Here is a 25,064-nt window from a genome sequence, read left to right on the forward strand (position 1 = left end):
CAAACTCAGTCTTCTGTAACAAAGATTATGGAAACAATATTACTCAGTTCTCTAAGGACTTAATAAATTTTGTGAAATAAGTACATAGATGAATTTAGTTATTGACTTCCAATCTGTCTACAATTATATCAGCAAATAATGATATTCGTTATTGAAATAATTATTAAAATCTTCTTTGTTGGCTGAATCATTCAGATAATAATACGTACATCTTTAATACTTTTTTCCGAATCTCAACCTCCTTGTCCACAGTTGGATCTTCAAACAGCTGTACCCTGAAGTTGCTCTTTCTCAGAGGAGTGCCACACTCAGGACAGTTTCCAGCTCCTCTCACAAACAGTAAATCCACACAACTTTCACACCTGTAAGGAAAGAAAGAAAGCACAGCATTCATGTTAGTGTACAAATATACAAGTCTGACTAGTTTGTCCTTTGAGAAAGAATGAGGGTACACAAAAACTATTCATTGCTGCTTAAAATTTTACAAAAAAACTTTTGGAAAATGTCCGTTTTTATTTGAAGCTTACTTTTCAAACAGATATTCTAAGACAGATAACAGTTTAGCTTTATAAATTAAACAAATTTGTAAATTAAAATAAATTCAGTAGGGACTAAGAAGAGTCAGAAGAGCAGGACAGGGAGAAGTCAATGAGGCATGGAAAATACTTGTTATGGTCACTTCCATTCCCAGTTCAGACAGGCTGAACATCCCTAATTCAAAAATCTGAAATGTGAGAAGTTCCCAAATCCAAAGCTTTTTTGAGTGCTGACATGACACTACAAATGGTAAATTCCATACCATAAAACTTGGCTTCATATACAAAATTACTTAAAATACTGCAATAAAAATTACCTTCAGGCTATATATAAGGTACATATGGAATATAAATATCATGTTTAGACTTAGGTCTCATCCCCAAGATAAGTCATTTTATCACTCACACACACACACACACACACACACACACACACAATTCCAGACTCTGAAAAAATCCAAAATCCAAAACACTTCTGGTCCCAAGTACATCAAATAAGGTTTCTAGACCTGTACCACCGCCACCCCACCTTAGACCTGGGCAAAAGAAGTCTCTACCGGGAGCTCTGTACTTTACAGAGTACCTGCATACCAAAAACCCTAAAATAGACTTTTTCTCCCTTTAAGCCTGTACGGGAGTTTTTTGGAAGTTCAATTTTCAAGGTATTAGCTGAACAAGGTCCCACAAGCCAGCATGTGAGGGAAAGAAAAAAAATCACCACAGCTTCTGCCATGAGAAATCCTAGGAAGAATGGCTGCTGATAAAGCTTTACTCAGTAAAAGCTAACCACCCTAACCAACCAAAGTGATTGCCTAGGTAAGTGAGGTTTTATCCTGGATATACTTGCATTCTCTCTCTCCTCACTTCTTGATAATGAGATTTTGAGAATGGCTTACAATGTCCTGGACATCTTGAGTTGGAAAAGCAAGAAGCTGGAGAGGTGAAGCTCTGTAACTGGACTCCTTGAGACAGGGTAGGATCAGTTTGAGTACTGTTTTGGTGGGTCCAGGTACCACACAACCACTCCTGCCCTCCCCCAACAGATCCAAGCTGCCACTCAGACTGGTAGGTGACAAGACTGGACTCCAAAAGAGAGCAGCTACTTTGGCCTCTTAATGTTAAGGGTATATGCTGCTAGGAACTCAGAATGCAGTAGAGATACATAGGCTTTCAAATATTCAAATACTTTGATAAATATTCAAACATTTGTAGTCCCCCAGCTATAATCTGTTCTTTACTGAACAATAACAAAAAAGAATATGTGATGGAGGGAAAAAGAGAAAGTCTACTGAATATGAGAATGTTGACTTCTTCCAAGAATGTATTTGACTTTTGGGATAAGCAAAATGAGAACGAGTTCAACCCCAGTCCCACCAAAAAGAATTTTTAAGAATATGAGAAGGGGGGGCAGGGGGACAGAGGTGGCCCAAACAATGTATACACATATGAACAAATGTAAAAATAATAAAAATTTTTAAAAAATAAAAAAAGAATATGAACTAAATAGTAATGTTAACTTTTACATATTCTATCTTATTAGTGTCATCAAAAATTAGGAGGGAAAAAAATCCACAGATCACAGTAGTCATTACCAAGATTAACAAAAAACCCAGAAAAACAACTTTGGACTTAAGAAGTATCAAAGTGATGCATTTCTACTATTCCTTATCATTAGAAGAAATTAAATCCAACTCCAAAAGTTGAAAATGAGCACACTTTGTAACAATATTAACTAAAGGTATTTCTAAGCATGGAGCCCAATGAAATATTCAGAAGTATAGACTATTCCATATTTCAAGGACTTGGAGACTAGACTAAATTTTAGTTCAGTTATACAGAACATAATGCAGAATACTTTGATATTTCTAAGTCATGTTGTATATCAGATATATTATTTGTTTCCAAAGTTGGCTGTATGCTTTTGCTTTTTAAAAATCTACCTTAAGTCATAACAATGTGAACAGTATTTCTGGGGGGATACTTAAGCATTACAGCATGACTTCAAACAAATGAGGTGGTGTGTTCAATTCTAGTACCCAACAAAAACAAAAATCAGGAAGAGAAAATATTGTTTAGGAAAATAAACTATTTTTAAATATATTTATTTATTTATTCTTTTTGGCAGTACTGAGGTTTGATCTCAGAGACTTGCACCTGCTAGGTAAGTGCTCTACCATGCCTTCAGCCCTTTCTGCTTTATTTTTCAGGTCAGGTCTCACGTTTAGGGCAGCTTCAGACCCTAATTCTCCTACATAGCTGGGATCACAGACATGCACACCAAGACATGATTGAGATACCTTGCTAACTTTTTCCCAGGCTAGCTAGCCTCAAACCAGGATCCTCCCAATCTCCACCTTCTGAGTAGCTGGGATTATAGGCATGAGCCATTGCACCCAGTTAAAAACTCTGTTTTACTAGGCCAGGTATGGAGGTGTATACCTGTAATCCCAGCTACTTAGGAGGATGGAGATGGGAGGATCTCAGTCCAAAGCCAAGCTGACAAAAGTGCAAAACCCTGTCTGAAAAGTAAACTAAAAGCAAAAAGGATTGAAGGCATAGCTCAAAAGGTAGTAGTAATCTTACCTAACAATTGCAGTTCCCTGAGTTCATTCCCTAATAGTTGGGGGGGGAAAACCCACTTTAATACTATTTATTTATTTTTGGTGCTAGGGACTGAGCACAGGGCCTTGAGCTCTAAGCACCTGGCCACTAGCATGCTAAGTGGCCTATCACTAAGACACACCTCTATGCTCCCCATTTCTGATTTTTTTTTAACCACTTGTCTCCCACTTTTGCCCTGGGCCAGCCACAGTCTGCAATCCTCCTACCTATAGACTCATTCCTTGCTGGAATTACACTTGTGTTGCCAACATACCTCTCTTGTTGTATTTTGTTTTTTGGGTTCTTTGGCAATACTGAGGTTTGAATTCAGGGCTTCATGCTTGCTAGACAGGTATTCTACCACTTGAGCCACTCCACCAGCCCAGTTTTGTGTTGGGTATTTTCGAGATAGGGTCTTGCAAACTATTTTGCCCAGGCTGGCTTTGAACCTCGATCCTCCTGCTCTCTGCCTCCTGAGTAGCTAGGACACAGGCATGAGCTACCAGCATTCACCTCCCATCTAAGGTCTCACATGCCTGGGCTGGCCTTAAACATTGATCCTCTCAATTTTTGCCTCCTGAGTAGCTGGGATTACAGTCCAGGGTCACCATGCCCAGCACTACTGTTTTAATTTTAACTGCTAATATGACACTCTTTCTTTTAAAGCTCAAACAATGTAAAAGTATATGGAGAAAACAACTGAAAACTCTACTCATTCAGTTCTACATCTTGCTTCTAACAGTTAACAAACTATTGTTGATTTTAGTAATTACGTGCTCACATCTTTCTTTCATACATTTATAAATTATAACTGGTCATATTAAAAAAAAAACAAAAGAAAAAGTTGATAACTGCTAGTTCATTTTATCTGGCAACAGAACAACCAAAACAATAGAATGTGGGTAACGGCTTGCCTCAAACAGTGGCAGGAATTTTTTTTTTTCATTTTTCTTTTATTATTCATATGTGCATACAAGGCTTGGTTCATTTCTCCCCCCTGCCCCCACCCCCTCCCTTACCACCCACTCCACCCCCTCCCTCTCCCCCCCCCAATACCCAGCAGAAACTATTTTGCCCTTATTTCTAATTTTGTTGTAGAGAAAGTATAAGCAATAATAGGAAGTAACAAGGGTTTTTGCTGGTTGAGATAAGGATAGCTATACAGGGCATTGACTCACATTGATTTCCTGTGCGTGGGTGTTACCTTCTAGGTTAATTCTTTTTGATCTAACCTTTTCTCTAGTACCTGTTCCCCTTTTCCTATTGGCCTCAGTTGCTTTAAGGTATCTGCTTTAGTTTCTCTGCGTTAAGGGCAACAAATGCTAGCTAGTTTTTTAGGTGTCTTACCTATCCTCACCCCTCCCTTGTGTGCTCTCGCTTTTATCATGTGCTCATAGTCCAATCCCCTTGTTGTGTTTGCCCTTGATCTAATGTCCACATATGAGGGAGAACATACGATTTTTGGTCTTTTGAGCCAGGCTAACCTCACTCAGAATGATGTTCTCCAATTCCATCCATTTACCAGCGAATGATAACATTTCGTTCTTCTTCATGGCTGCATAAAATTCCATTGTGTATAGATACCACATTTTCTTAATCCATTCGTCAGTGCTGGGGCATCTTGGCTGTTTCCATAACTTGGCTATTGTGAATAGTGAGTGGCAGGAATTTTTACAAACAAAATATTATATTCTGTAGAACACTAGAAAATTTGCTGAAAGGGTCTAAATCTGCAGTCACTACCCATTCCCAAAGACACTTTTATGGTTTTTCTTTCTAAAAACCAGAATAATGTCCTTCCCCTTTTCTCTCTGAATAACTTATTTTTAGATTTTTTTCTTTTACCAAGAATATTTAACTGGAAGCTGATGGAGTGGCTCAAATGATAGAGTACCTGCCTAGCAAGCACAAGACGGAGTTCAACCCACAATGCAGAAAAAAAAAGAATGTTTAACTACTTACACAACCTTGTTAAGATTTTTTTAGTTTATAAACATTTTTATTAGCATGTATTAGTTGTACAGAGGGGATTCCTTATAACATTTTCAAATATGCTTACAATATACCTTGGTTAGGTTGTCCCCACCATCTCTCTCCATCATCCCCCTATTGTTAAGATTTTTGTTGTTTTGGTTTTTTGTTTATTTTGGTTCTGGTTTATCTAGACAGGGTCTTGCTATATAGCATGGGCTGACCTCAAACTTGTGATCTTCTTGCCTCTGCCTCCTCGTTAAGATTTTTAATTGCCTTATTTACTTTTTTTATTTTTGGTGGTGGTACTGGGGTTTGAACTCAAGAGTTTCATGCTTACTAGGCAGGCACTCTTAGCACTTAAGCCAATCCACCAGCCACTTTACTTTTTTTTAAACAACTATATTCCTTGCAGAATTTCAACAATTACTAAAATACACTGACTTAGAAAAAGATAAGCAGTTTAAAAAAAAAAAACCAAACAACTCTGTATTTAAGTCTTTCTGTGAAGTAACTTAACACATTCAAAACCAAAATCCTTGCCTCTGTGGAAGATATAAAGTGAATACCAACTTTGTGCATAAGGGCTCATTATTGGGAAAATAAGAAAAAAAATAACTATCAGCTCTCAGCCAATGGGCAACAGCTCAAGAAATGATAGTGTACACTCCTGGTCACTGAGTGTTAACACATTACATATGGAGTGCCCTAAGTCAAGGGAAATTCTGAGCTATGCAGACTTCTCTTCTGGACCCCGATTTCTGCCATGGTGATTAATTCTGACCCAGAACAGTTGTAACAGGCATGAGATGATAGTATAGGATGCACGTTTACTGGGGCTTATACGTTGTCTTGAGGAAACAAACTATGAGCTTCAGCTAGAAACTGAAAGAAAAGTCTTCTAAGTTCTTCTGAAGAAGAGAGGACTTTAGAAAAAATAGTGCAGCCTGGAAAAACTGTATAAAATTGTATAATCATTTAAAAAACACCACAGCCACCAGGAGCATTCAGGACTTTGGAGAACTGCCACTAAACCAAACCAGGAATGCATCTCCACAGGAGTCATTACTACAATTCTACCTCAGGAAAGGAAATGATAAATTCAATTAAAACTCCAACATCCAGAAATGGAGGTCCTGCACTAAATGAAGCAAGTCTTTGATTCAAAAGAGTTAAATATCTATTTACCTAAGTAGATCAAAGAAAGAACAATGTCTAAAAAAGAAGGTTACTAAAATGTTTGTAACACAGCACTGGTGGCTCACCCCCATAATCCTAAGTACATAGGAGACAAAGATAGGAAGGATCACAGTTCCAAGCCAGCCCAGGCAAAAAAGTTCATGAGACCCCACCTCAACAGGAAAAACAGGACACATGGTGCATGCCTGTCATTCCAGCTACTGCAAGAAGCATAACTAGGAAGATCACTGTTTGAGGCCAGCCCAGGCAAAGAGCAAGACCCCATCTCCAAAATAACCAGAGCAAACAGGGCTGGCAGAGTGACTCCAGTGGCAGAGTGCCTGCACATCAAGCTCAAGGCCCTGAATTCAAACCCCAGTATCTCAAAAAATAATGAGTTTCTCCCTTTTCCAACCACATTATCTATAGATGCTAGATGACCTTTATATATTTCACCCAAAACATATAACAACAGAAGCAGCACAGAAGCAGATTGGAAAACCCAGCTGTTTTCTCTAAAGCCAGATATTACAGATTTGCAAAAAATGTGAAATGCAAATCTCACAAAATTTTTTGTTTTGCAAAATATAACATATTCATATGTTGCTTGAGTCAACATGTAATAAGTTTATGATTTTTATGAATAAACAAATACACTCAAGCTTTAACAGATATTACCTTTATACATGAAAGCTCTTGGGGAGCCTCAATAATTCTTAAGATTATAAAACACTACTGGGCTGGAGGTGGAGTTCAGTGATGGTGTGAGAGACTGTTCCAGCTTCAGCACCAAAAAAGTAAACAAATACATAGTAAAAAAAAAAAACTAAAATCAAAATATTTAAGAAGTACTGGTTTATTGATCATATATAGGATTACTTACAGTTTAAAAAAATGAACATGAAAAATGCAATCGTAGTTTGAAAGACCTCCAAACCATCAACTTTTCTCTTTTATTAGTATGAAATAACACACCTGCTACATTTTCCTCCATCTGTTCTCTCCTCGTTCTTATTTTGCTTTTCTACCCATTTCTCTCACCTAGAAATGCTGTGTTTGCTGTCTAAAGGTCCTCTCAAAGAAAACTGTAAGGAAGTTTGGATTCCACAGTTCTGTTGTTTTTGTGTTTTCCAATTTATTAATTGCTACTTTCTATTAGTTGTTCCCTTATTCAGTTTTCTCAGTTATATGTTATCTCTCTCAGAGTTTAACACATTTATTATTTCATACTTCATAACTACAACTGAGTTTATACTTCTCTACTACTTTTAAGAGATCATAAAAGATATAATTCATTAATAACTATTTTTTTCTTAATCAATACAGTTGATTTAACTATTGCTTTAGTTATTTTTTGCATAAGGTCTTCTGTTTTTGCCCAGATCCAGCCTTGGACCACAATCTTCCTACCTCTGCCTCCCATGTAGCTGGGATTACAGATGTGCACAACTACACCCAACTCTTGAGAAGGGGTCTTGCTAATTTTTTGCCTCCAATCACAATCCTCCCATTCTCACCCTCTGGAGTAACTGGGATTATACGATATGCCACTCTGCCCAGCCCCCTCATTTTTGTTTCTTGAAAGAAAAGTGTTTAATCAACATTTATTAAATGTTTTAATTAATCATTTTATTACTTTTTTTTTTTTTTGCAGTACTGGAGTTTGAACTAAGATCCTCAAACTTGCTAGGCAGGCGCTCTACCACCATAGCTACTCTGCCAGCTCCCAAAATTTAAATGCCCACAGACACTAGACAAAAAATCAATAAAATAACAGACAAGTTTTGAGACCTGTCTTCAGATTGTTTCAAAAAATCTAAGTTATACTTGAAGCTTGTAAATTTTTTATTTTTCTAAATAATAGGAACAATTCTTTTTCATTTGCACTAACAGGAAAAATTCAAACCTCTTATGAAGTAGACATCCACTAATCAACTTAACTGAGCTTTGTTTTTTGTTTTTGAGACAGGATCTTACTATGTAGCCCAGACTGGCCTCAAACTCAAGATCCTCCTGTCTCAGCCTCCCAAGTGGTAGAATTGTAGAAGTTTACCACCACACCCATCCCTTGGTTGAGTTACTAAATATAAAAGAATCAGGAGAACTTAAGGCAGTGCCTAATACATGTCCAGTAACTGTTAATTGTATCTCCAAATTTAACAAGTCTTTCTACCGTACCAAGAGTTCTTAAATTGTCCAGAGATTAACTATAAGAGAGAATAATTTCTGCTTTTCATTCAGCAATTTCCAATATCTTTTTTTTCTTTTTTGGCAGCACTGAGTTTTGAACTCAGGGCCTCACTCTTGCTAGGCAAGCGCTCTACCACTTGAACCACTCCACCAGTCCTCCAATGCCTTGAATTCTCGTATTTTGACAGAATTTCTGCCTTTTATTTCCATTTTTATTCATACCAACAACATATTCTAGGACAAGCATTTCTTTCTCTAAAATTGCCAATTACCCCTAGGAAAAAATTTTAAATGCTAAGCATTACTTCTAATGACAAAAGTCTTGAGTTGTTATCAAAAACATTTATAGAAGTGCATGAGTAGAACTTCCAGATTAGAGGAGGGTAAATTTACTAACTCTACTAATAAAACTTAGCTTACTGATCTGGGTAATTAGTCAAGTACATGTATCCAACAGAAGAAGAAAAAAAAAACACTAAGACCAAAGATGCAAATATTTAAGTAATTAGAGCTCAGTATGAAGAAAACCTTAGTAAGGTTATAGCTGATATCTAGGCTTAATTATCTAACCAAATCATGTTATACACATACAATTGAATTATTCAGCCACAAAAAGGAAGTTTGGAAACCATATGGCAAGTGAAAGAAGTCAGACACAAATGACCACATACCATAATTCCATTTTATGAAATATACAGAATAGGTGGTTACCACATGCTGGGGGGAGGTAAAACAGGAAATAACCACTTAATGGTGCAAGCTTTGATTTTTGTGGTGAAAATGTTTTAGAACTAGATAGAGGTGTACAAACACTGTAAAATGCCACTCAATTCTTCATTTTATAATGGCTAATTTTATGTAATATGGATTTCAACTCAATGTTTTTCTTTCTTTTTACTTAGCTTTTTAAGAAAATAAAAATTAGTGCTCAACATGGTGGCATGTGCCTGTTCAACTACCTGTGAGGCTGAAGCAGGAGTTTTAGACCAGCCTGGGCCCCAATAGGAAGAAAGGAAGAATGGAAGGGAGGGAGGGAGAAGGAAAAAAGGAAGGGAGGAGGGAGGAAGAAGGTGGGAGGGAGAAGGAGGAAGGGAGATCAGACTTGGTGGTGCACACCTGTAATCCCAGCACTCAGGAAACTGAGACAGTAGGATCTCAAGTTCAAGGCAGCCTGGGATGTGTAGCAAGACCCTGTCTCAAAAAAGAGAATTAAAAAAGAAAAAGAAAAAGAGGAAAGAAGGGAGGGAGGAGGGAGGGAGAGAGAGAGGGAGGGAGGGAGGGAGGAGGGAGGGAGGGAGGGAGGGAGGAAGGAAGGAAGGAAGGAAGGAAGGAAGGAAGGAAGGAAGGAAGGAAGGAAGGAAGGAAGGAAGAAAAAGTTAAATATTCTTAGTATAAGATCAAGTTTTATGTATTCATTTACAATTTTGAGCAAAGAATGAAACGCCTGAACTCTTCCTCTAATATTAGCTTGCTACTATGGATATATTTTGGTTGCTTCCCTAGTCTCTAGGCAACCTTTCTCCTGTTACACTAATTGAAGTGTAAATGTCCCAGTCACACAATTTGGGTGACTTGATCTCACTCCCAAATCAAGAAGTGGACATTGTCTGGTTTACACCTATGGATGCAATCCTCCAGATTACCATGGTTAGTTTAGAGATAAGCAAGCAACTCAATAGGCACTATATGGAAAGATACCGAGACCATCTGGGAGAAAAGCTTCACCTCATCTCCTTTAAACTGTAACAGAAAGCATCCATTTAGTCTACCTAATAACATCTCTAGTACAACAAACTTAGAAAAAAGACAGTACTATGAGGGGGAGGGGGCAAGAAATAGAAAATGAACTGATCAATGGTAACATTACTAAGGTACTAGATCAAACTACACCTGAAGATCACCTTTCTATGGCTGTGCTTTTCGGTGAGTCAGTATCTTCTTTAAGACAGTGTGAGTTGGGACTGGGGGTAGAGCAAATGATTAACATTGGCACGGCTCTGGGTTCTATCCTTAGTGTGGGGGCGAGGGTGGGGGGAAAGTTAATACAACCTACAAGACCTTTAGAAAAACCACCTGTCTTTAATTCTTCAATTGCCTCACTCAAAAGCAATATTAATCTCAATTCACCCTCTTCCAAAAATGTTATTCAAATCAGGGGACACGGGGTATGTGAAAGCATTATGAAAAGCTACCTACATGTCCTAAGCCATGCTATGGAAATTTGTTTATTCTAGAGTGCATTTCTAAGGCTGGTGGAGTGGCTCAAGAAATAGAGCGCCTGCCTAGCAATCACAAAGCCCTGCGTTCAATACCACACATACACAAAAAAATAAGTGTCCAGAAAATGTAATGAACTTCTAAGAATCAATGACAAAAAAAAAAGAAGATACCAATGGAGTGCATTTCTTTATATCATAAATACAGTATCTAAAGGCTGTCAGAGTGGCTCAAGCAGTAAAGCACCTGCCTAGCAAGCATGAGACCCTGAGTTCAAACCCCAGTACCGCCAAATTAAAAAAAATCCTATAAATCCAGCATTTATCATGCGAAAGTTAGTCTTTTTCCTAAAGTAAAAGGTTTTGTTCCAGACTAAATTTCATTATAATGATAACGCTTTCATTGACCACATAGAAGTTATTTTCTTACTAAGACATATTATAATTACGTGCTATACTGGTAATCAGAAGACTTAGGTTTTCATCCCATTACTGTCCCTCACCATATGGAGTACTTTGAGGAAGTCAAATTATCATTTAGAAAAGAAATAAGGCTTTTAATCTGATAATTCTAAATACCTCTACTACCTATAATACTTTATACATGTCTCACCTACAATGTGCTCCCATTGTTTAACTGCAAGTCCAGGAATTCAACATTATTGTATTCTAATATTATAGAATGATCCACAGTTGCCTTGCTTTTATTTAAAATATGTAAACTAATCCCTTTTCCTCAAAAAAGCTGAGGTTTCCATGGGATATTTAAAACAGGTTCTATTTATGCACAGTGCCTTTTTCTATCACTGCTCAAAGGCTATAATCACCAACTTGTCCATAATTTATTCTTCTTTACTGCACATAATGACAAGTCTAAAGGTTAAATTACTAAAGCAAAGCTGCAAATAATCTATTTTCTTTGTAAGTTAGATATGCTAATAATCAACCAGAAAATTCAGTCAACATTGACTTATTCTTTTGAAGCTATGACATCTGTTTTGATAATCCTCATTCTCATTATTTAAACAAAAGCCACATTAAAAAGAAACTCATAGGCTAAAAGTATTAAGCTTTTCCTTCATTAGAATTTTTCTCAGTATGTAGTTTCATTGGTTTCTAAGAATGATACATGAATCACTATTTAAAAAAAACAAAACTAGTAGTTTACTATCACACCATCTTTTTGTTAAACTTATTTTTGAATGATAAAGATAAATTATGCATATTAAAGGGGTACCATATGATGTTTTGAAACATGTATTCATCATATAACCAGGCTGAACATATCTCCTCAAACACACTACTTCTTTTTTTATCATTTTTTAAAATTATATTTTACTTTTGAATTGTCAAGCATTAAAAATACAGGGGATTTCATAGTGATAATTCTATACCTATATACAGTGTACTCTGAACAAGTTCACCCCCTCCATTATATTTCCATTCCCCTCCTTCCAACCTGCCCCCTTTTCAAACAGAAACACATTACTTCTTTATGGAGAAAACATTAAGAATTCCTTTTTATAGTTTTTTAATACACAGTACACAACTGCTATCTATAGTCACACAAGTGTGTAAGAGCACACCAGTACTTCTAACTGCAATTTAGTTAGACTCCTACCTAACTGCAATTTAATACCCATTGGTCAACCTTTCTCCATACCCCAACAGCCATCACTCAATCCCAGCCTCTGGTAACCACCATTCTACTCTCAAGTTCTATGAGATCAACTTTTTTATATTACACTTATGAGTAAGATCGTGCAGTACTTGTCTTTCTGTGGTTGGTTTATTTCATGATATAATCTTTTTATAATCTGAAGTATCTGAAGTAGCATAACTACTTTAGAAGCTAAGAAGCATTAAGACTATAAACAAAGCTATACTTCATTCCCCTAACCCTACAATATAGACCACTGTCCAGTAAGTAGACACACCAGATATGGTTTTATGAGATTGTTTTTATATAAAACATTCTCATTTTAGATCAAAAAGAATTAACCTAGAAGGTAACACATATGCACAAGAAGTCAATATGAGTCAACTCCCTGTATAGCTATCCTTATCTCAACCAGCAAAATACCTTGGTCCTGCCTATTACTGCTTATACTCTTTCTACAACAAAATTAGAGATAAGGGCAAAATAGTTCCTGCCAGGTATTGAGGGGGTGGGGGGGAGAGGGAGGGGGGTGGAGTGGGTGGTAAGGGAGGGGGTGGGGGCAGGGGGGAGAAATGACCCAAGCCTTGTATGCACATATGTATAATAAAACAATAAAAAATATAATAAAAAAAATTCTCATTTTAGAAGTCTACAAAACTTTTTCATTCTTTAAAAAGTCCACAAATCTTACTCATTTTAAGTCATTAAAACTTTTAAGCAGGCATGGTGATGTACACCTTTAATCCCAGAACACAGAAGGCTAACAAGCGAGGATTATGAGTTTGAGATGAGCCTGGTATACAGGGTAAGACCCTGTCCGGGTCTGGGGTGGGGTGGGGGGACAGTTAAAAGCAAAAAAGTCCGTAAGACTTCATGTTTTACTTTAAAATACTTTTATACAATAGAAAAACTTTTATTTAGATAAAGCACTGTTTCAGAGGATCTCAACAAATTACAAGTTGCTGATTTTTCTTTTTCCACATAGGAATAAATACATTTTATCTCAACATAACTGATGTTTATCAGTATAGCTTCTGCATATTACCTATAATTACAAAGTACATTACACACAGTATAGACTTTTTCCTCAATCTTTAATACTAACAAGAATATTATATTACAGAGATGTGATATAGGAGTCTCTGACAGATGGCAATGGTAACCCAAAGATTAACAAAGCCTCTTAAAGAGTTTACATGATACAGTAATTTTGCTCTTGTGAAAAGATATCATATTCCGCATTTAAAAGCACTGATGCAGTGCTTTTAAAAACACGTTTAGCCAGGAGCCAGTGGCTTGCACCTATAATCCTAGCTATTTGGGAGGCTGAGATCAGGAAGACCACAGTTTAAGACCAGCCCAGGGAAATAGCTCGTGAGACCCCATCTCCAAAATAACCAGAGCAAAATGGATAGGAGGTGTGGCTCAAGTGATAAGAGAGCCTGCTCTGCAAGCATGAAGCCCTGAGTTGGAACCCCAGTCCCACTTAAAAAAAAAAAGTTTTAAACCTTACATACATACGCACACACACACACACACTTTTATGTAAGCACATAAGTACAGATACAGGGTAAATACAGGAAAGAGTCTTCTACATGAAAATATGAATATTTTTCTCTCAAAAGCATGCCTGGTGCCTGGGCAACCAACAAGATGGAAGGGAGGAAGGAAAGAATTTGCTGGGGGCTTGGCTCAGTGGTAGAGCATGTGACTAGAATGTGAAAGCACTCTCTTTGTTGATCCCCAGCACCAAAAACAAATAAATACACGCTGTTAGATATTATATCCCCTCTGAAGTTATGATTTAAGTAGAGGCACTTATTACATGCAATGGGTCTACTTTTAAAAGTATACATTATAAAGCCATATTACAAGGCAGTGTAAGATTTGACACCTGCTTTCAGTGATACCATAGCTGGTATCACTCTGCTCTAGATTCCTCTCATAGTCTACTAACATCTCTGTTGGTATAGACAACTTATACCTCTTACTTCTAAGAGGTCTAATTTCCTGGTTACCATGCCCTTTCCAGTCTGTGGCTACTATACTTGTACTTAGCACAACAATGAACTTCAGAGCAGCAAGAGATATTCCAGTGGATCCCGAGTACCAAATATATTCTTCCCTGGCTCCCTTGTGATGATCAAGAGTCAATTACCCTTGCCAGGATGGTGATTCCTTTTCTTCCTTGGTGATCTTTTGGCACAAGGACCCTAGAGTGACCACCCAGCAGGCATGCCTTAAAGGTTAATGGAGTTCACACTGTGTCTGTTTCCTAGTGGGACATTTCTGCTTCTGGAAAAGTTAAATAGATAGAAAGTATAAACTCTGCAAGTGAGGCCATTCTTACTTTATCCCTCTATTCTACGACCATTTTATCTAATGAGGACACCAAATAACGGATATCCATTGGATATTCCCATAATAGTTAACATACATAAAGGATCCTGGAGGATGGCATCCACCCTTGTAGAGAATCTGACACCTTTTTTTTTTTTCAGAAACAGGGTCTTGCTATATAGCCCAGGTTGACCTCAAACTCATGATCCTCCTATTTCTATCTCCCAAATGCTGGGATTACAGGTATGTACCACCATTCCTGGGTCTCAGTTGCATCTTTTTTGAGCCCACTATAACTACTCCATCAATTCAGAGGATTATGAATAGAAGCAGCATGCATTGGGGCCCGTGGACTCATGAACTTGGGCTCACTGCCACATATCATTTACAATAAAGTGGGACTCTTGGTAAAAGACAACATTACTCAAGATCCTATATTGGTAAATCAAACACTCTGTAAATCCTTAGATGGTAGTGCTGGCTGTGGATTTATGAGCAGGAAAAACAAACCTGTGCCCAGAATGTGTGTTAATTTCTGACTAGACAGATTATTGCCCCTTCCAAGGCAGAGGAAGGTATAGTTTTAGAGGCTTTAACTTTTCCCAGTATGAAAGCCCATATCCCACTGGTAATGGAACCAACTTGAGGGTCCTGCCAGCTATCATGTATGTATTATCCCAATTACATAATCAAGAAATCAAAGAAATGACTCTGAATCTACTAGTCAAAATAAACACTTTCCTCATTTTAAGTTGATTGTCTGTATCTTAGATACTTTGTCACAGTGACAAGAGAGCTAACTAATACAACCCAGCAAAGACCTTGAGGGCTGTCTGGCAATCCTTGGAACTGCCAATAGAAGTGAATTCTCAGATTGCTCTGATGTAATCCAGAACCCAGCCCATTAAATTCAGTCAACTAAGCAGAATTGGCAAACTGTATGGATATTACATTATTATCGACCATTTTGTTTCTTATCCTAATCTTGCCACTAAAATCTGCTTCCAAAAATAATATGATTACGTGAATTCCTAATTTTATTTTCACTTGGACACTTTTTGGGTTTTGGGGGTGGGACTGGAGTTTGAACACGGGGCTTCATGCTTGCAAAGTAGGCAGTGACCACTTGAGCCACATCTCCAGTCCATTTTTCTCTGGTTATATGTTGGCGAGGGATCTCATGAACTATTTCCCCAAGCTGGCCTCAAACTGCTATCATCCAAATCTCAGCCTCCTTCCCAAGTAGCTACAATTACAGGCACAAGCCACCAGTGCCCAACTTCATTTGGACACTTGATGGCACAAGAACAGACCATATAGCCAGGCACTGGTGGCTCACACCTGTAATCCTAGCTACTCAGCAGGCAGAGATCAGGAGGATCATGGTTCAAAGCCAGCCCAGGCAAATAGTCTGTGAGACCCTATCTTGAAAAACCCCTTTGCAAAAAAAGGGCTAGTGGAGTGGCTCAAGGTATAGGCCCTGAGTTAAAGCCCAGTACCACCAAAAAAAAAAAAAAAAAAAAAAAAAGCAAACTATACAGTCAACAAAGCTATAAACACAAAAGCTTTTGGGTAAAGACATCCATAATCTTTTTAACCAGCATTTATTAGGAATGAGAATGGAGGCAAAGAAAACAAGAGGACCTCACTAGGTAAACCATAAAAAGTGATTTTAAAATTCCCTTAGAAAAGATAAAGAATATCAGTCATAAGTTTTAAAAGTATGTAAAATTCAATTCATTAAATTGAATGCCTTTCTTTAGGCTACTTATAACTCCATCAAAATAAAAAACAGACAATGGCTGGCAGAGTAGCTGAAATGGTAGAGCACCTGTATAGCAACCATGAGGCCCTGAGTTCAAATCCCAGTAGTGCCAAAAAAAAAAAAACCCTATAGACAAAAAAAAAAGAAAAAATCCAGTTATTAGGTATAACTACTTTAAAACAGTTTAAAATAGTAATAGCCCTTAAAAACAGTATGTTATATGAAACAGAGTATCAAAACTAACATTATACAAAAAGAGAAACATACCTCACCTAGAGAGCTAATTTCCTGATCTATATGCCCAACTACTCAATTTTTTTTTCAATATTAGGGATCAAACTCAGGGCCTCACAGATGTTAAGCAAGTGCTCTACCACTAACCCATATCCACAGCCCTCAGTTTCTTAAAACACTATACAACTAAACTGTCTCAAATAATGGTGCACCTTTTTGTTCCTATCATAATAACAATCACTCTGTTCTTATGTTCTCCCATCATCCTCTGTGTCTATTTATGGTGACTATGATCCAAAGTATTTCTAATATACATTCACAAACTTTACCCAGTACTGTACAAATTCTGGAATCTCACATCTTTATTCTCATTTATGAAATATTCATTCCCTCCTACCTCCCAATACAGTTTTGATATGTGGATTATGATCTCCCTGTTCCCATTATCATTTCTGGCTGCTGAAACATACTAGCAAGTAATCCAGCCATTACTTCCTTGACTTGCTTAACTCCAATGATCTTTTGCCCTATCCCATTTAAGTCAACACCCTCATACCTTCAACTCTCGGTCATGTCATTATCAGTAGATTCCTCTGGAATCTTTGTTTCTAATAGCTCATCTTCTCCTCTCCTCAAAGATGATTTACACTAAGTGCCATCACTATACCTTTTGGCTTCACAAGAACCTCCCATCCACTGATTCTACTACTTTTTCCCCTAAAGGTCCTAATTTCATCATCATACAAATTTAGATTACATTGTCTAGTATTATAACTAATCCTTTACCAACCTTTAACTCACTTGCTCATCTCTTCACTATTATACCACCTATTTCATCTGTGTTTAAAGGCATCTATACTCCAGCCCATGCCTGTATCTGAGCAGCTGATTTTTGCTACATAAAAACCACTCACAACCTTAATGACTGAACTCACACTAAAATTATCACCACAGATCTCAAATAAGCTCCCTTCACAGCAAAAATTTCTAAAGCAAGCTGAGCAGTAGTGGCTCACACCTGTCATCCTAGCTACTTGAGAGGCAGAGACTGGGAGGATTCCAGTTCAAGGCCAGCCCAGGAAAATAGTTCATGGGAGCCCCATCTCCAAAATAATCAGAGCAAAATGGATTGGAGGGTGACTCAAGCAGTTGAGCACCTGCTTTAAAAGTGTGAAGCCCTACTGAATGAAAATAACTTCAACCCTAGGGTACTCTACCCATCAAAATGATCATTCAAAATACATGGAGCAACTGAAGTCTTCCATGATAACCAGAAACTAAAACAATATATGACCACCAAACCACCACTACAAAAGATTCTCCAAGGAATTCTGCACACAGAAAATGAAAGCAAACAAAACAATGAAAGGGCAGGCAATATCAAACCACAGGAGAAGAAAAGGCAAGAAAGTAAAGAGTAGCACTGATTCAGCTGCACACAATCAAACCCTTAAACAACAAAAGCAACTAAATGACAGGAATCATCACATACCTATCAATATTAACACTGAATATCAACAGACTCAACTCCCCCATCAAAAGACACCACTTGGTAAACTAGATTAAAAAGGAAGATCCAACAATATGTTGTTTACAGGAGACCCATCTCATTGGCAGAAACAAACACTGGCTTAGGGTGAAAGGCTGGAAGAAGATTTATCAAGCCAATGGCCCCTGAAAACAGGCAGGAGTAGCAATACTTATCTCGGACAAAGTACACTTCAAATTTACATTGGTCAAATGAGATAAAGAAGGACATTCCATACTAATAAAAGGAGAAATACACCAAAGGAAATAACTATTATCAACCTATATGCATCCAATCTCAGTGCACCCAATTTCATCAAACATACTCTGAAAGACCTAAAAACATATATAGACTCTATACCACTATATGGTACTGGGAGACTTTAATACCCCCCTATTACCAATAGATAGGTGATCTAAACAAAAACTCAATAAATTCTAGAACTAAATCATACCATAGACCTAGCTGATGTCTACATAAAACTTCATCCAACTTCCGCACAATATACATTCTTCTCAGCAGCCCATGGAACCTTCTCCAAAATTGATCACATCCTAAGGCGCAAAGCAAGCCTCAGCAAATATAAGAAAACAGAAGTAATCCTGTGCATTCTATCTGATCACAATGCATTAAAACTAGAGCTCAACCTCAAAAACAACAACAGAAAATATGCAAACAACTGGAAGCTGAACAACACATTGCTCAAAGATCAGTGGGTCATTGATGAAATAAAAAAAGAAATTAAAAGGTTCCTGGAAGTTAATGAAAATGAAAACACAACCTACCAGAAACTATGGGACACAGCAAAGGCAGTCCTGAAAGTTTATAGCCATGAGTACATATATTAAAAGGACAGAAAGTGCTCAAATCAGTGACCTAATCCTACATCTCAAACTCCTAGAAAAACAAAAACAAGCAAAATTCAAAACAAGCAGGAGAAAAATAATAAAAATAAGGGCCGAAATTAATGAAATAGAAACAAAAAAACCATACAAAGAATCAACGAAACAAAAAGCTGGTTCTTTGAAAAAATAAACAAGATTGACCCCTGGCAAATCTGACTAAAATGAGGAGAGAAAAAATCCAAATCAGTAAAATCAAAAATGCAAAAGGGGAGATAACAACAAACACCACGGATATCCAGGGAATCATCAGAGACTACTTTTAGAATCTATATTCCAATAAATTTGAAAGTCTTGAAAAAATGGACAAATATGACTTATGACCATCCAAAATTGAACCAAGAGGATATTAACCACCTAAATAGATCTATAACATGAAATGAAATTAAAACAGCAATAAAGAGTGTCCCAAAAAAGAAAAGTTCAGGACCTGATGGATTCTCTGCTGAATTCTATCAGACCTTTAAAGAAGAACTAATACCAACTATCCTTAAACTGTTCCACGAAATAGAAAGGGAAGGAATACTACCTAACTCATTCTATGAAGCCAGTATTACTCTCATCCCAAAACCAGAAAAAGACACCTTTAAAAAGGAGAACTATAGGCCAATCTCCTTAATGAACATCAATGCAAATATCCTCAATAAAATGGCAAATCAAAACCAACAACATATCAGAAAGATAATTCACCACAACCAAGTCAGCTTCATCCCAGGGATTGCAGGGGTGGTTCAACATATGCAAATCTATAAATGTAATACAGCACATTAATAAAAGAAAAGAAAAAACCACTTGATCATCTCAATAGATGCAGAAAAAGCCTTTGATAAGATCCAACACCACTTCATGATAAAAGCTCTAAGAAAACTAGGAATAGAAGGAATGTACCTCAACATTATAAAGGCTATATATGACAAACCTACAGCCAACATCATACTTAATGGAGAAAAACTGAAACCATTTCCCCTAAAATCAGTAATGAGACAAGGGTGTCCACTATCCCCACTCCTATTCAACATTGTCCTGGAATTCCCAGCCAGAGCAATTAGGCAAGAAGAAGAAATAGAAGGAATACAAAAAGATAAAGAAACTGTCAAAATATCCCTGTTTGCAGATGACATGATCCTGTATCTCAAAAACCCAAAAAACTCTACCCAAAAACTCCAAGACACCATAAATAGCTTCAGCAAGGTGGCAGGATACAAAATCAACTTACAAAAATAATTAGCTTTTCTATATACCAACAGTGAACAAACTGAGAAAGAGTATATGAAAACAATTCCACATACAATAGCCTCAAAAAAAAAAATCAAATACCTAGGAGTAAACTTAACAAAGGTTGTGAATGAGACCTCTACAAGGAGAATTACAAAATCCTGAAGAAAGAGATCGAGGAAGACTATATAAGGTGGAGAGATCTCCCATGCTCATGCATTGGTAGAATCAACATAGTAAAAATGGCTATACTACCAAAAGCAATCTACATGTTAAATGCAACTCCCATCAAAATCCCAATGACATTCATCACAGATATTGAAAAAATCTACCCTAAAGTTCACTTGGAAACACAAGAGACTGCTAATAGCCAAGGCAGTACTCAGCAAAAAGAGAAATGCTGGAGGTATCTCAATACCTGACTTCAAACTACATTACAAAGCAAAAGCAATAAAAACAGCATGGTACTGGCAAAAAAAAAAACAGATATGAAGAACAGTAGAACAGAATAGAGGGCCCAGATGTGAATCCACACTGCTATGCCCACCTTATTTTTGACAAAGGCACCAAAAACATACAATGGAAAATAGACAGCCTCTTTAACAAATGTTGCTGGGAAAAGTGGTTATCTGCATGCAGAAAACTGAAACTACATCCCTGTTTATCACCCTGTTCTAGTATCAACTCAAAGTGGATCAAGGACCTTAATACCAGATCTGAAACTCTGAAGCTAGTACAGGAAAGAGCAGAGAATACTCTGGAAGCAATAGGTATAGGCAAGGACTTCCTCAATAGAACCCCAGATCATCAGCAATTAAGAGAAAGGATAGACAAATGGGACTACATGAAATTAAAAAGCTTCTGCACAACAAAAGAAAAGGTCTCTAGGGGCTGGGATGTAGCTTGGTGGTACAGTGCCTGCCTAGCATGCACGAGGCCCTGGGTTCGATTCCAGCACCAAAAAAGAAAAGACAAAAAAAATATGAAAAGGTCTCTAAACTGAAGGGACCACCCACAAACTGGGAGAAAATACTTGCTCCCAATATATCAAAGGACTGGTAACCAGAATATACAGGGAGCTCAAAAAACTAAACTCCCCAAAATCAATGAACCAATAAAGAAATGGGTAACTAAACTAAACAGAACTTTGTCAAAAGAAGAAATTCAAATTACCAAAAAACACATGAAAAAATGCTCACCATCTCTGCCATAAAGGAAATGGAAATCAAAACTACATTAAGATTCCACCTCACCCCTGTTAGAATAGCCATCATCAAAAGCACCACCAACAACAAACATTGTCAAGGTTGTGGGGAAAAAGGAATCCTCATACACTGCTGGTGGGAATGCAAGCTAGTACAACCACTCTGAAAACAATATGGAGGCTTCTTAAAAAAACTAAACATAGATCTGCCATATGATCCAGAAATCTAACTCCTAGGGATATACCCAAAGGAATGCGACTCAGGTTACTCCAGAGGCACCTGCACACCCATGTTTACTGCAGTACTATTCACAATAGCCAAGTTATGGAAACAGCCAAAATGCCCCACCACTGACAAAGGGATTAAGAAAATGTCTGAGGAGGGGAGGGTGGAGCAGAAAGGGGAGGGAGGCAGGGGGGAGAAATGACACAAACAATGTATACACATGTGAATAAAAGAATAATTAAAAATTAAAAATAATAAAAAAAAAAAAAGAAAATGTGGTACTTATATACAATGGAATTTTACTCAGCCATGAAGAAGAATGAAATCTTATTATTTGCAAGTAAATGGATGGAACTGGAGAACTTCATCTTAAGCAAAGTTAGCCAGGCTCAGAAAGCCAAAAATCATATGCGGACTTTAGATCTAAAATAAATGCAGTAATATTATTAGACATGGGTCACACACTAAGGGGAGGACATATGCAGGAGGAATAGGGAAAGGTAGGAAACCCAAAACTTGAAAGGGTTCGATGTGCCCCTGTAGAGGAGCTAACACAGTAACCTTAAAGCGACAGAGGTCAATATGGGAAGGTGACCAGGAAATAGTGAAGAGGTCTGGTAGAGATGAATCAATTCGGGTTGTAATACACTTGTGCAAGGAAGCAATGCTAGGAATCTCTCTGTATAGCTATCCTTATCTCAACTAGCACTTATCTAACTTATTACTGCTTATGTCTTCTCTTCAACAAAATTGAAGAAGGCAGAACAGGCTCTGCCTGGAAGCAAGGGGGTTGGGGGAAGTGGGGGGGGGCAGGGGCAGTGGGGAGAAATGGCCCAAAGAATGTATGCACATATGAAAAAATGAATAAATTAAAAAAAGAAAAAAGAAAAAAAAAACAGTGTGAACCCCTGAGTTCAAACCCTGGCCCCACAAAAAAAAAAAAAAAAAATCCTGAAGCAAGAGTTCCCTATACTGCTGTCTTCATTAGCTCTTACTCTCTCTTTAATTCATTCTTATCAATTTTTATTCCTGACTTTCCACTAAAACAGTTTTTAAGAATTTTATCAACATCTTCAATCCTACCAAAATGAATAGTTAACTGACAGAAAAGAATTATCTGCCCTCATCCTATGCCAGCTGTTAACAGCATTAACATGACTGACCACTTCCTCCATGTGGGAGCATCTGTTCCTCCCCAAAGTATTCCTATTTCAGTAAATGTTACCTCCTTCCAGTCAGTTGCTCAAGCAAAACTCAAGGGGGCGTCCTTGATTTCTCGCTTCCTATTTCTCCACATGTGATTTATATGAACACTTATTCACTCCACATCTAAAATACATGTGAAAATACATCCAGGTTTTGCCATCTGCACTCCTACATGCCACTGTCACTTGTCACCTAAGGACTGCTAATACCTCCCAGGTCCTTTCCTTGCTTCCACTACTGCACCTAAATCCTCACCCACCTCTTCCCCAAACTTTTCCTACCTAAACCAGCCAGAACCATCTCTTTAAAATGAGTTAGTTCATTTCATACCCTTGTTCAGGACCCAAGTGTGTCTATCACATGCTAAACAGCACAAAATACAGATGCCTTACCATAACCTTGAAGATCCCAAAGGACCTGATCCATAATTCTTCTCCACTTCACATCTACCAATCTACTCCTTTCTTTATTTCCTTCCAATATGCCAAGATCATTCAAGCCTTAAAGCAACTACACTTACCTCCTCTGCTCCTCATCTTCTTATGGCTGCCTCCTCTTGTCACTCAAATATCAAATAAAATGTCACTTCTACAAGGACTCTTGCTGGCAAAACTATCTCTGCTTCTAAGGCTAACTCCTCCACTTAAGCCACAAAATAGTCAAAATTCTTGAAATTGAGCTATCTTTTAATCAATCTTATCCATCAGATAATATCTCCATTTTAGACAGGCCTTTTTTAAAACCTACTCTAAAGTTGGTGACCCTGTTATTTTCTCTAATAGTTATCTGTGCCATGTTATGTGCTGGCAACTCAAAACCATTTTCATCATTCTGGGCTCTTCCCAAGTACTAGAAATCTGGGAAATCCCTAAAACCCCTTATGAGCAAGGCTCCAGTTTTCTACCTCTTGAGAAACATCTGTAAAAGCTCTAACAACAAAAGAGCATTAGAAGCATTACTGTTCCTTCAGCACCAACGGACAGCATGTGAGCACAGCAGATGATACATGAGTTTCACTTGCAGCTTTCACACACTCTTCTTTAATGATAGAGACAACTGAGAGCAGCAGCAGCAGCAATCACTCTATAATTTCTGCTCTTCCTAACTTACTGACTCCACCCTTTTAACAGTCTGTGATGCTATCGTTGCCTGTATTAAATACCAAATAGCTTGAAATAGCTACAATGTTTGCTCTTCTAGCTAAATTCCACTTGGCACATATCCTGTTGTTCCTAGACTACATATCAAAACGAATAATCCTATACTTGCTCACTTTTGTGTTTATTATGTGTCTCTCTCCTACTACATTATTCAACAAGCACACAGATCACATTTGCTATGCTCATTATTCATTGGTAAAACATATTCCCATTCACTATATCAAACATAGCAGCTCCATCTGCCAAAAGTTTCTCTCCAGTTCACTATAATCTAACTCACTAAAATAAAAAAATTTAAAACAGCCAAGCATGGCATTGTGTGCCTGTAATCCCAGCACCTGGGAGGCTAAGGCAGGAAGAACAAGATTTTCAGGGCAGTCTGGACTATATAGCAAGAGTCTGTCTAAAAAATTATTATTATTATTTTATATATATATGTATATATATATATAATTATTTATATTTAAAAATAAGAAAAGCAACAGCAGTTCTCGACTTTGCATTCCTTACTTCATTTGCTTATCCAGCACCTCAAAGCCCACTACCCTGGAAGTCCTCATCCCTCCACTGGAACAACACAACACTCAAATTGGCTTTTTATCCAAAAATTGTCTCATTTGTGATTAACATTAAATAAGGTTATCTCTACGATGGAAACAATAATGAAATGTGAGTTTCTGATCTAACCGTTTGATTTTGAACTTAGTTTAAAATTCCCACAGACCACGGTAGAGCTTAGTGATACAGCATTTGCCTATAATACACAAGGGTTTGATCCCCAGCAATACACATACACACACAAATAAACACCTACATATTTTATAAATATATAATAAAATTCCATAATGATTTTACCACTATAAAACTGGTATGATCAAAAATAATCTTACCTCCCTTAAAACTGTGTTCCTAGAACCTGGGTGTGGTGGTG

The 25,064-nt window shown here is 37.4% G+C and overlaps 1 protein-coding gene across 7 annotated transcripts in view; it reads right to left on the minus strand.

Moving 5' to 3' along the window:
• Positions 1-25,064, minus strand: part of Mnat1 (MNAT1 component of CDK activating kinase) — a 208,452-nt gene that overhangs the window by 136,400 nt on the left and 46,988 nt on the right. For all 7 annotated transcript variants that reach the window (XM_074067853.1, XM_074067849.1, XM_074067851.1 and 4 more), the window contains exon 2: positions 210-362. In XM_074067853.1, coding sequence (XP_073923954.1) covers positions 210-362 — 153 coding nt within the window. The remainder of the gene's footprint in view (positions 1-209; positions 363-25,064) is intronic.

Source organism: Castor canadensis, chromosome 3 (genome assembly GCF_047511655.1).
Source record: "Castor canadensis chromosome 3, mCasCan1.hap1v2, whole genome shotgun sequence".
In the NCBI taxonomy this organism is placed as follows: Eukaryota; Metazoa; Chordata; class Mammalia; order Rodentia; family Castoridae; genus Castor; species Castor canadensis.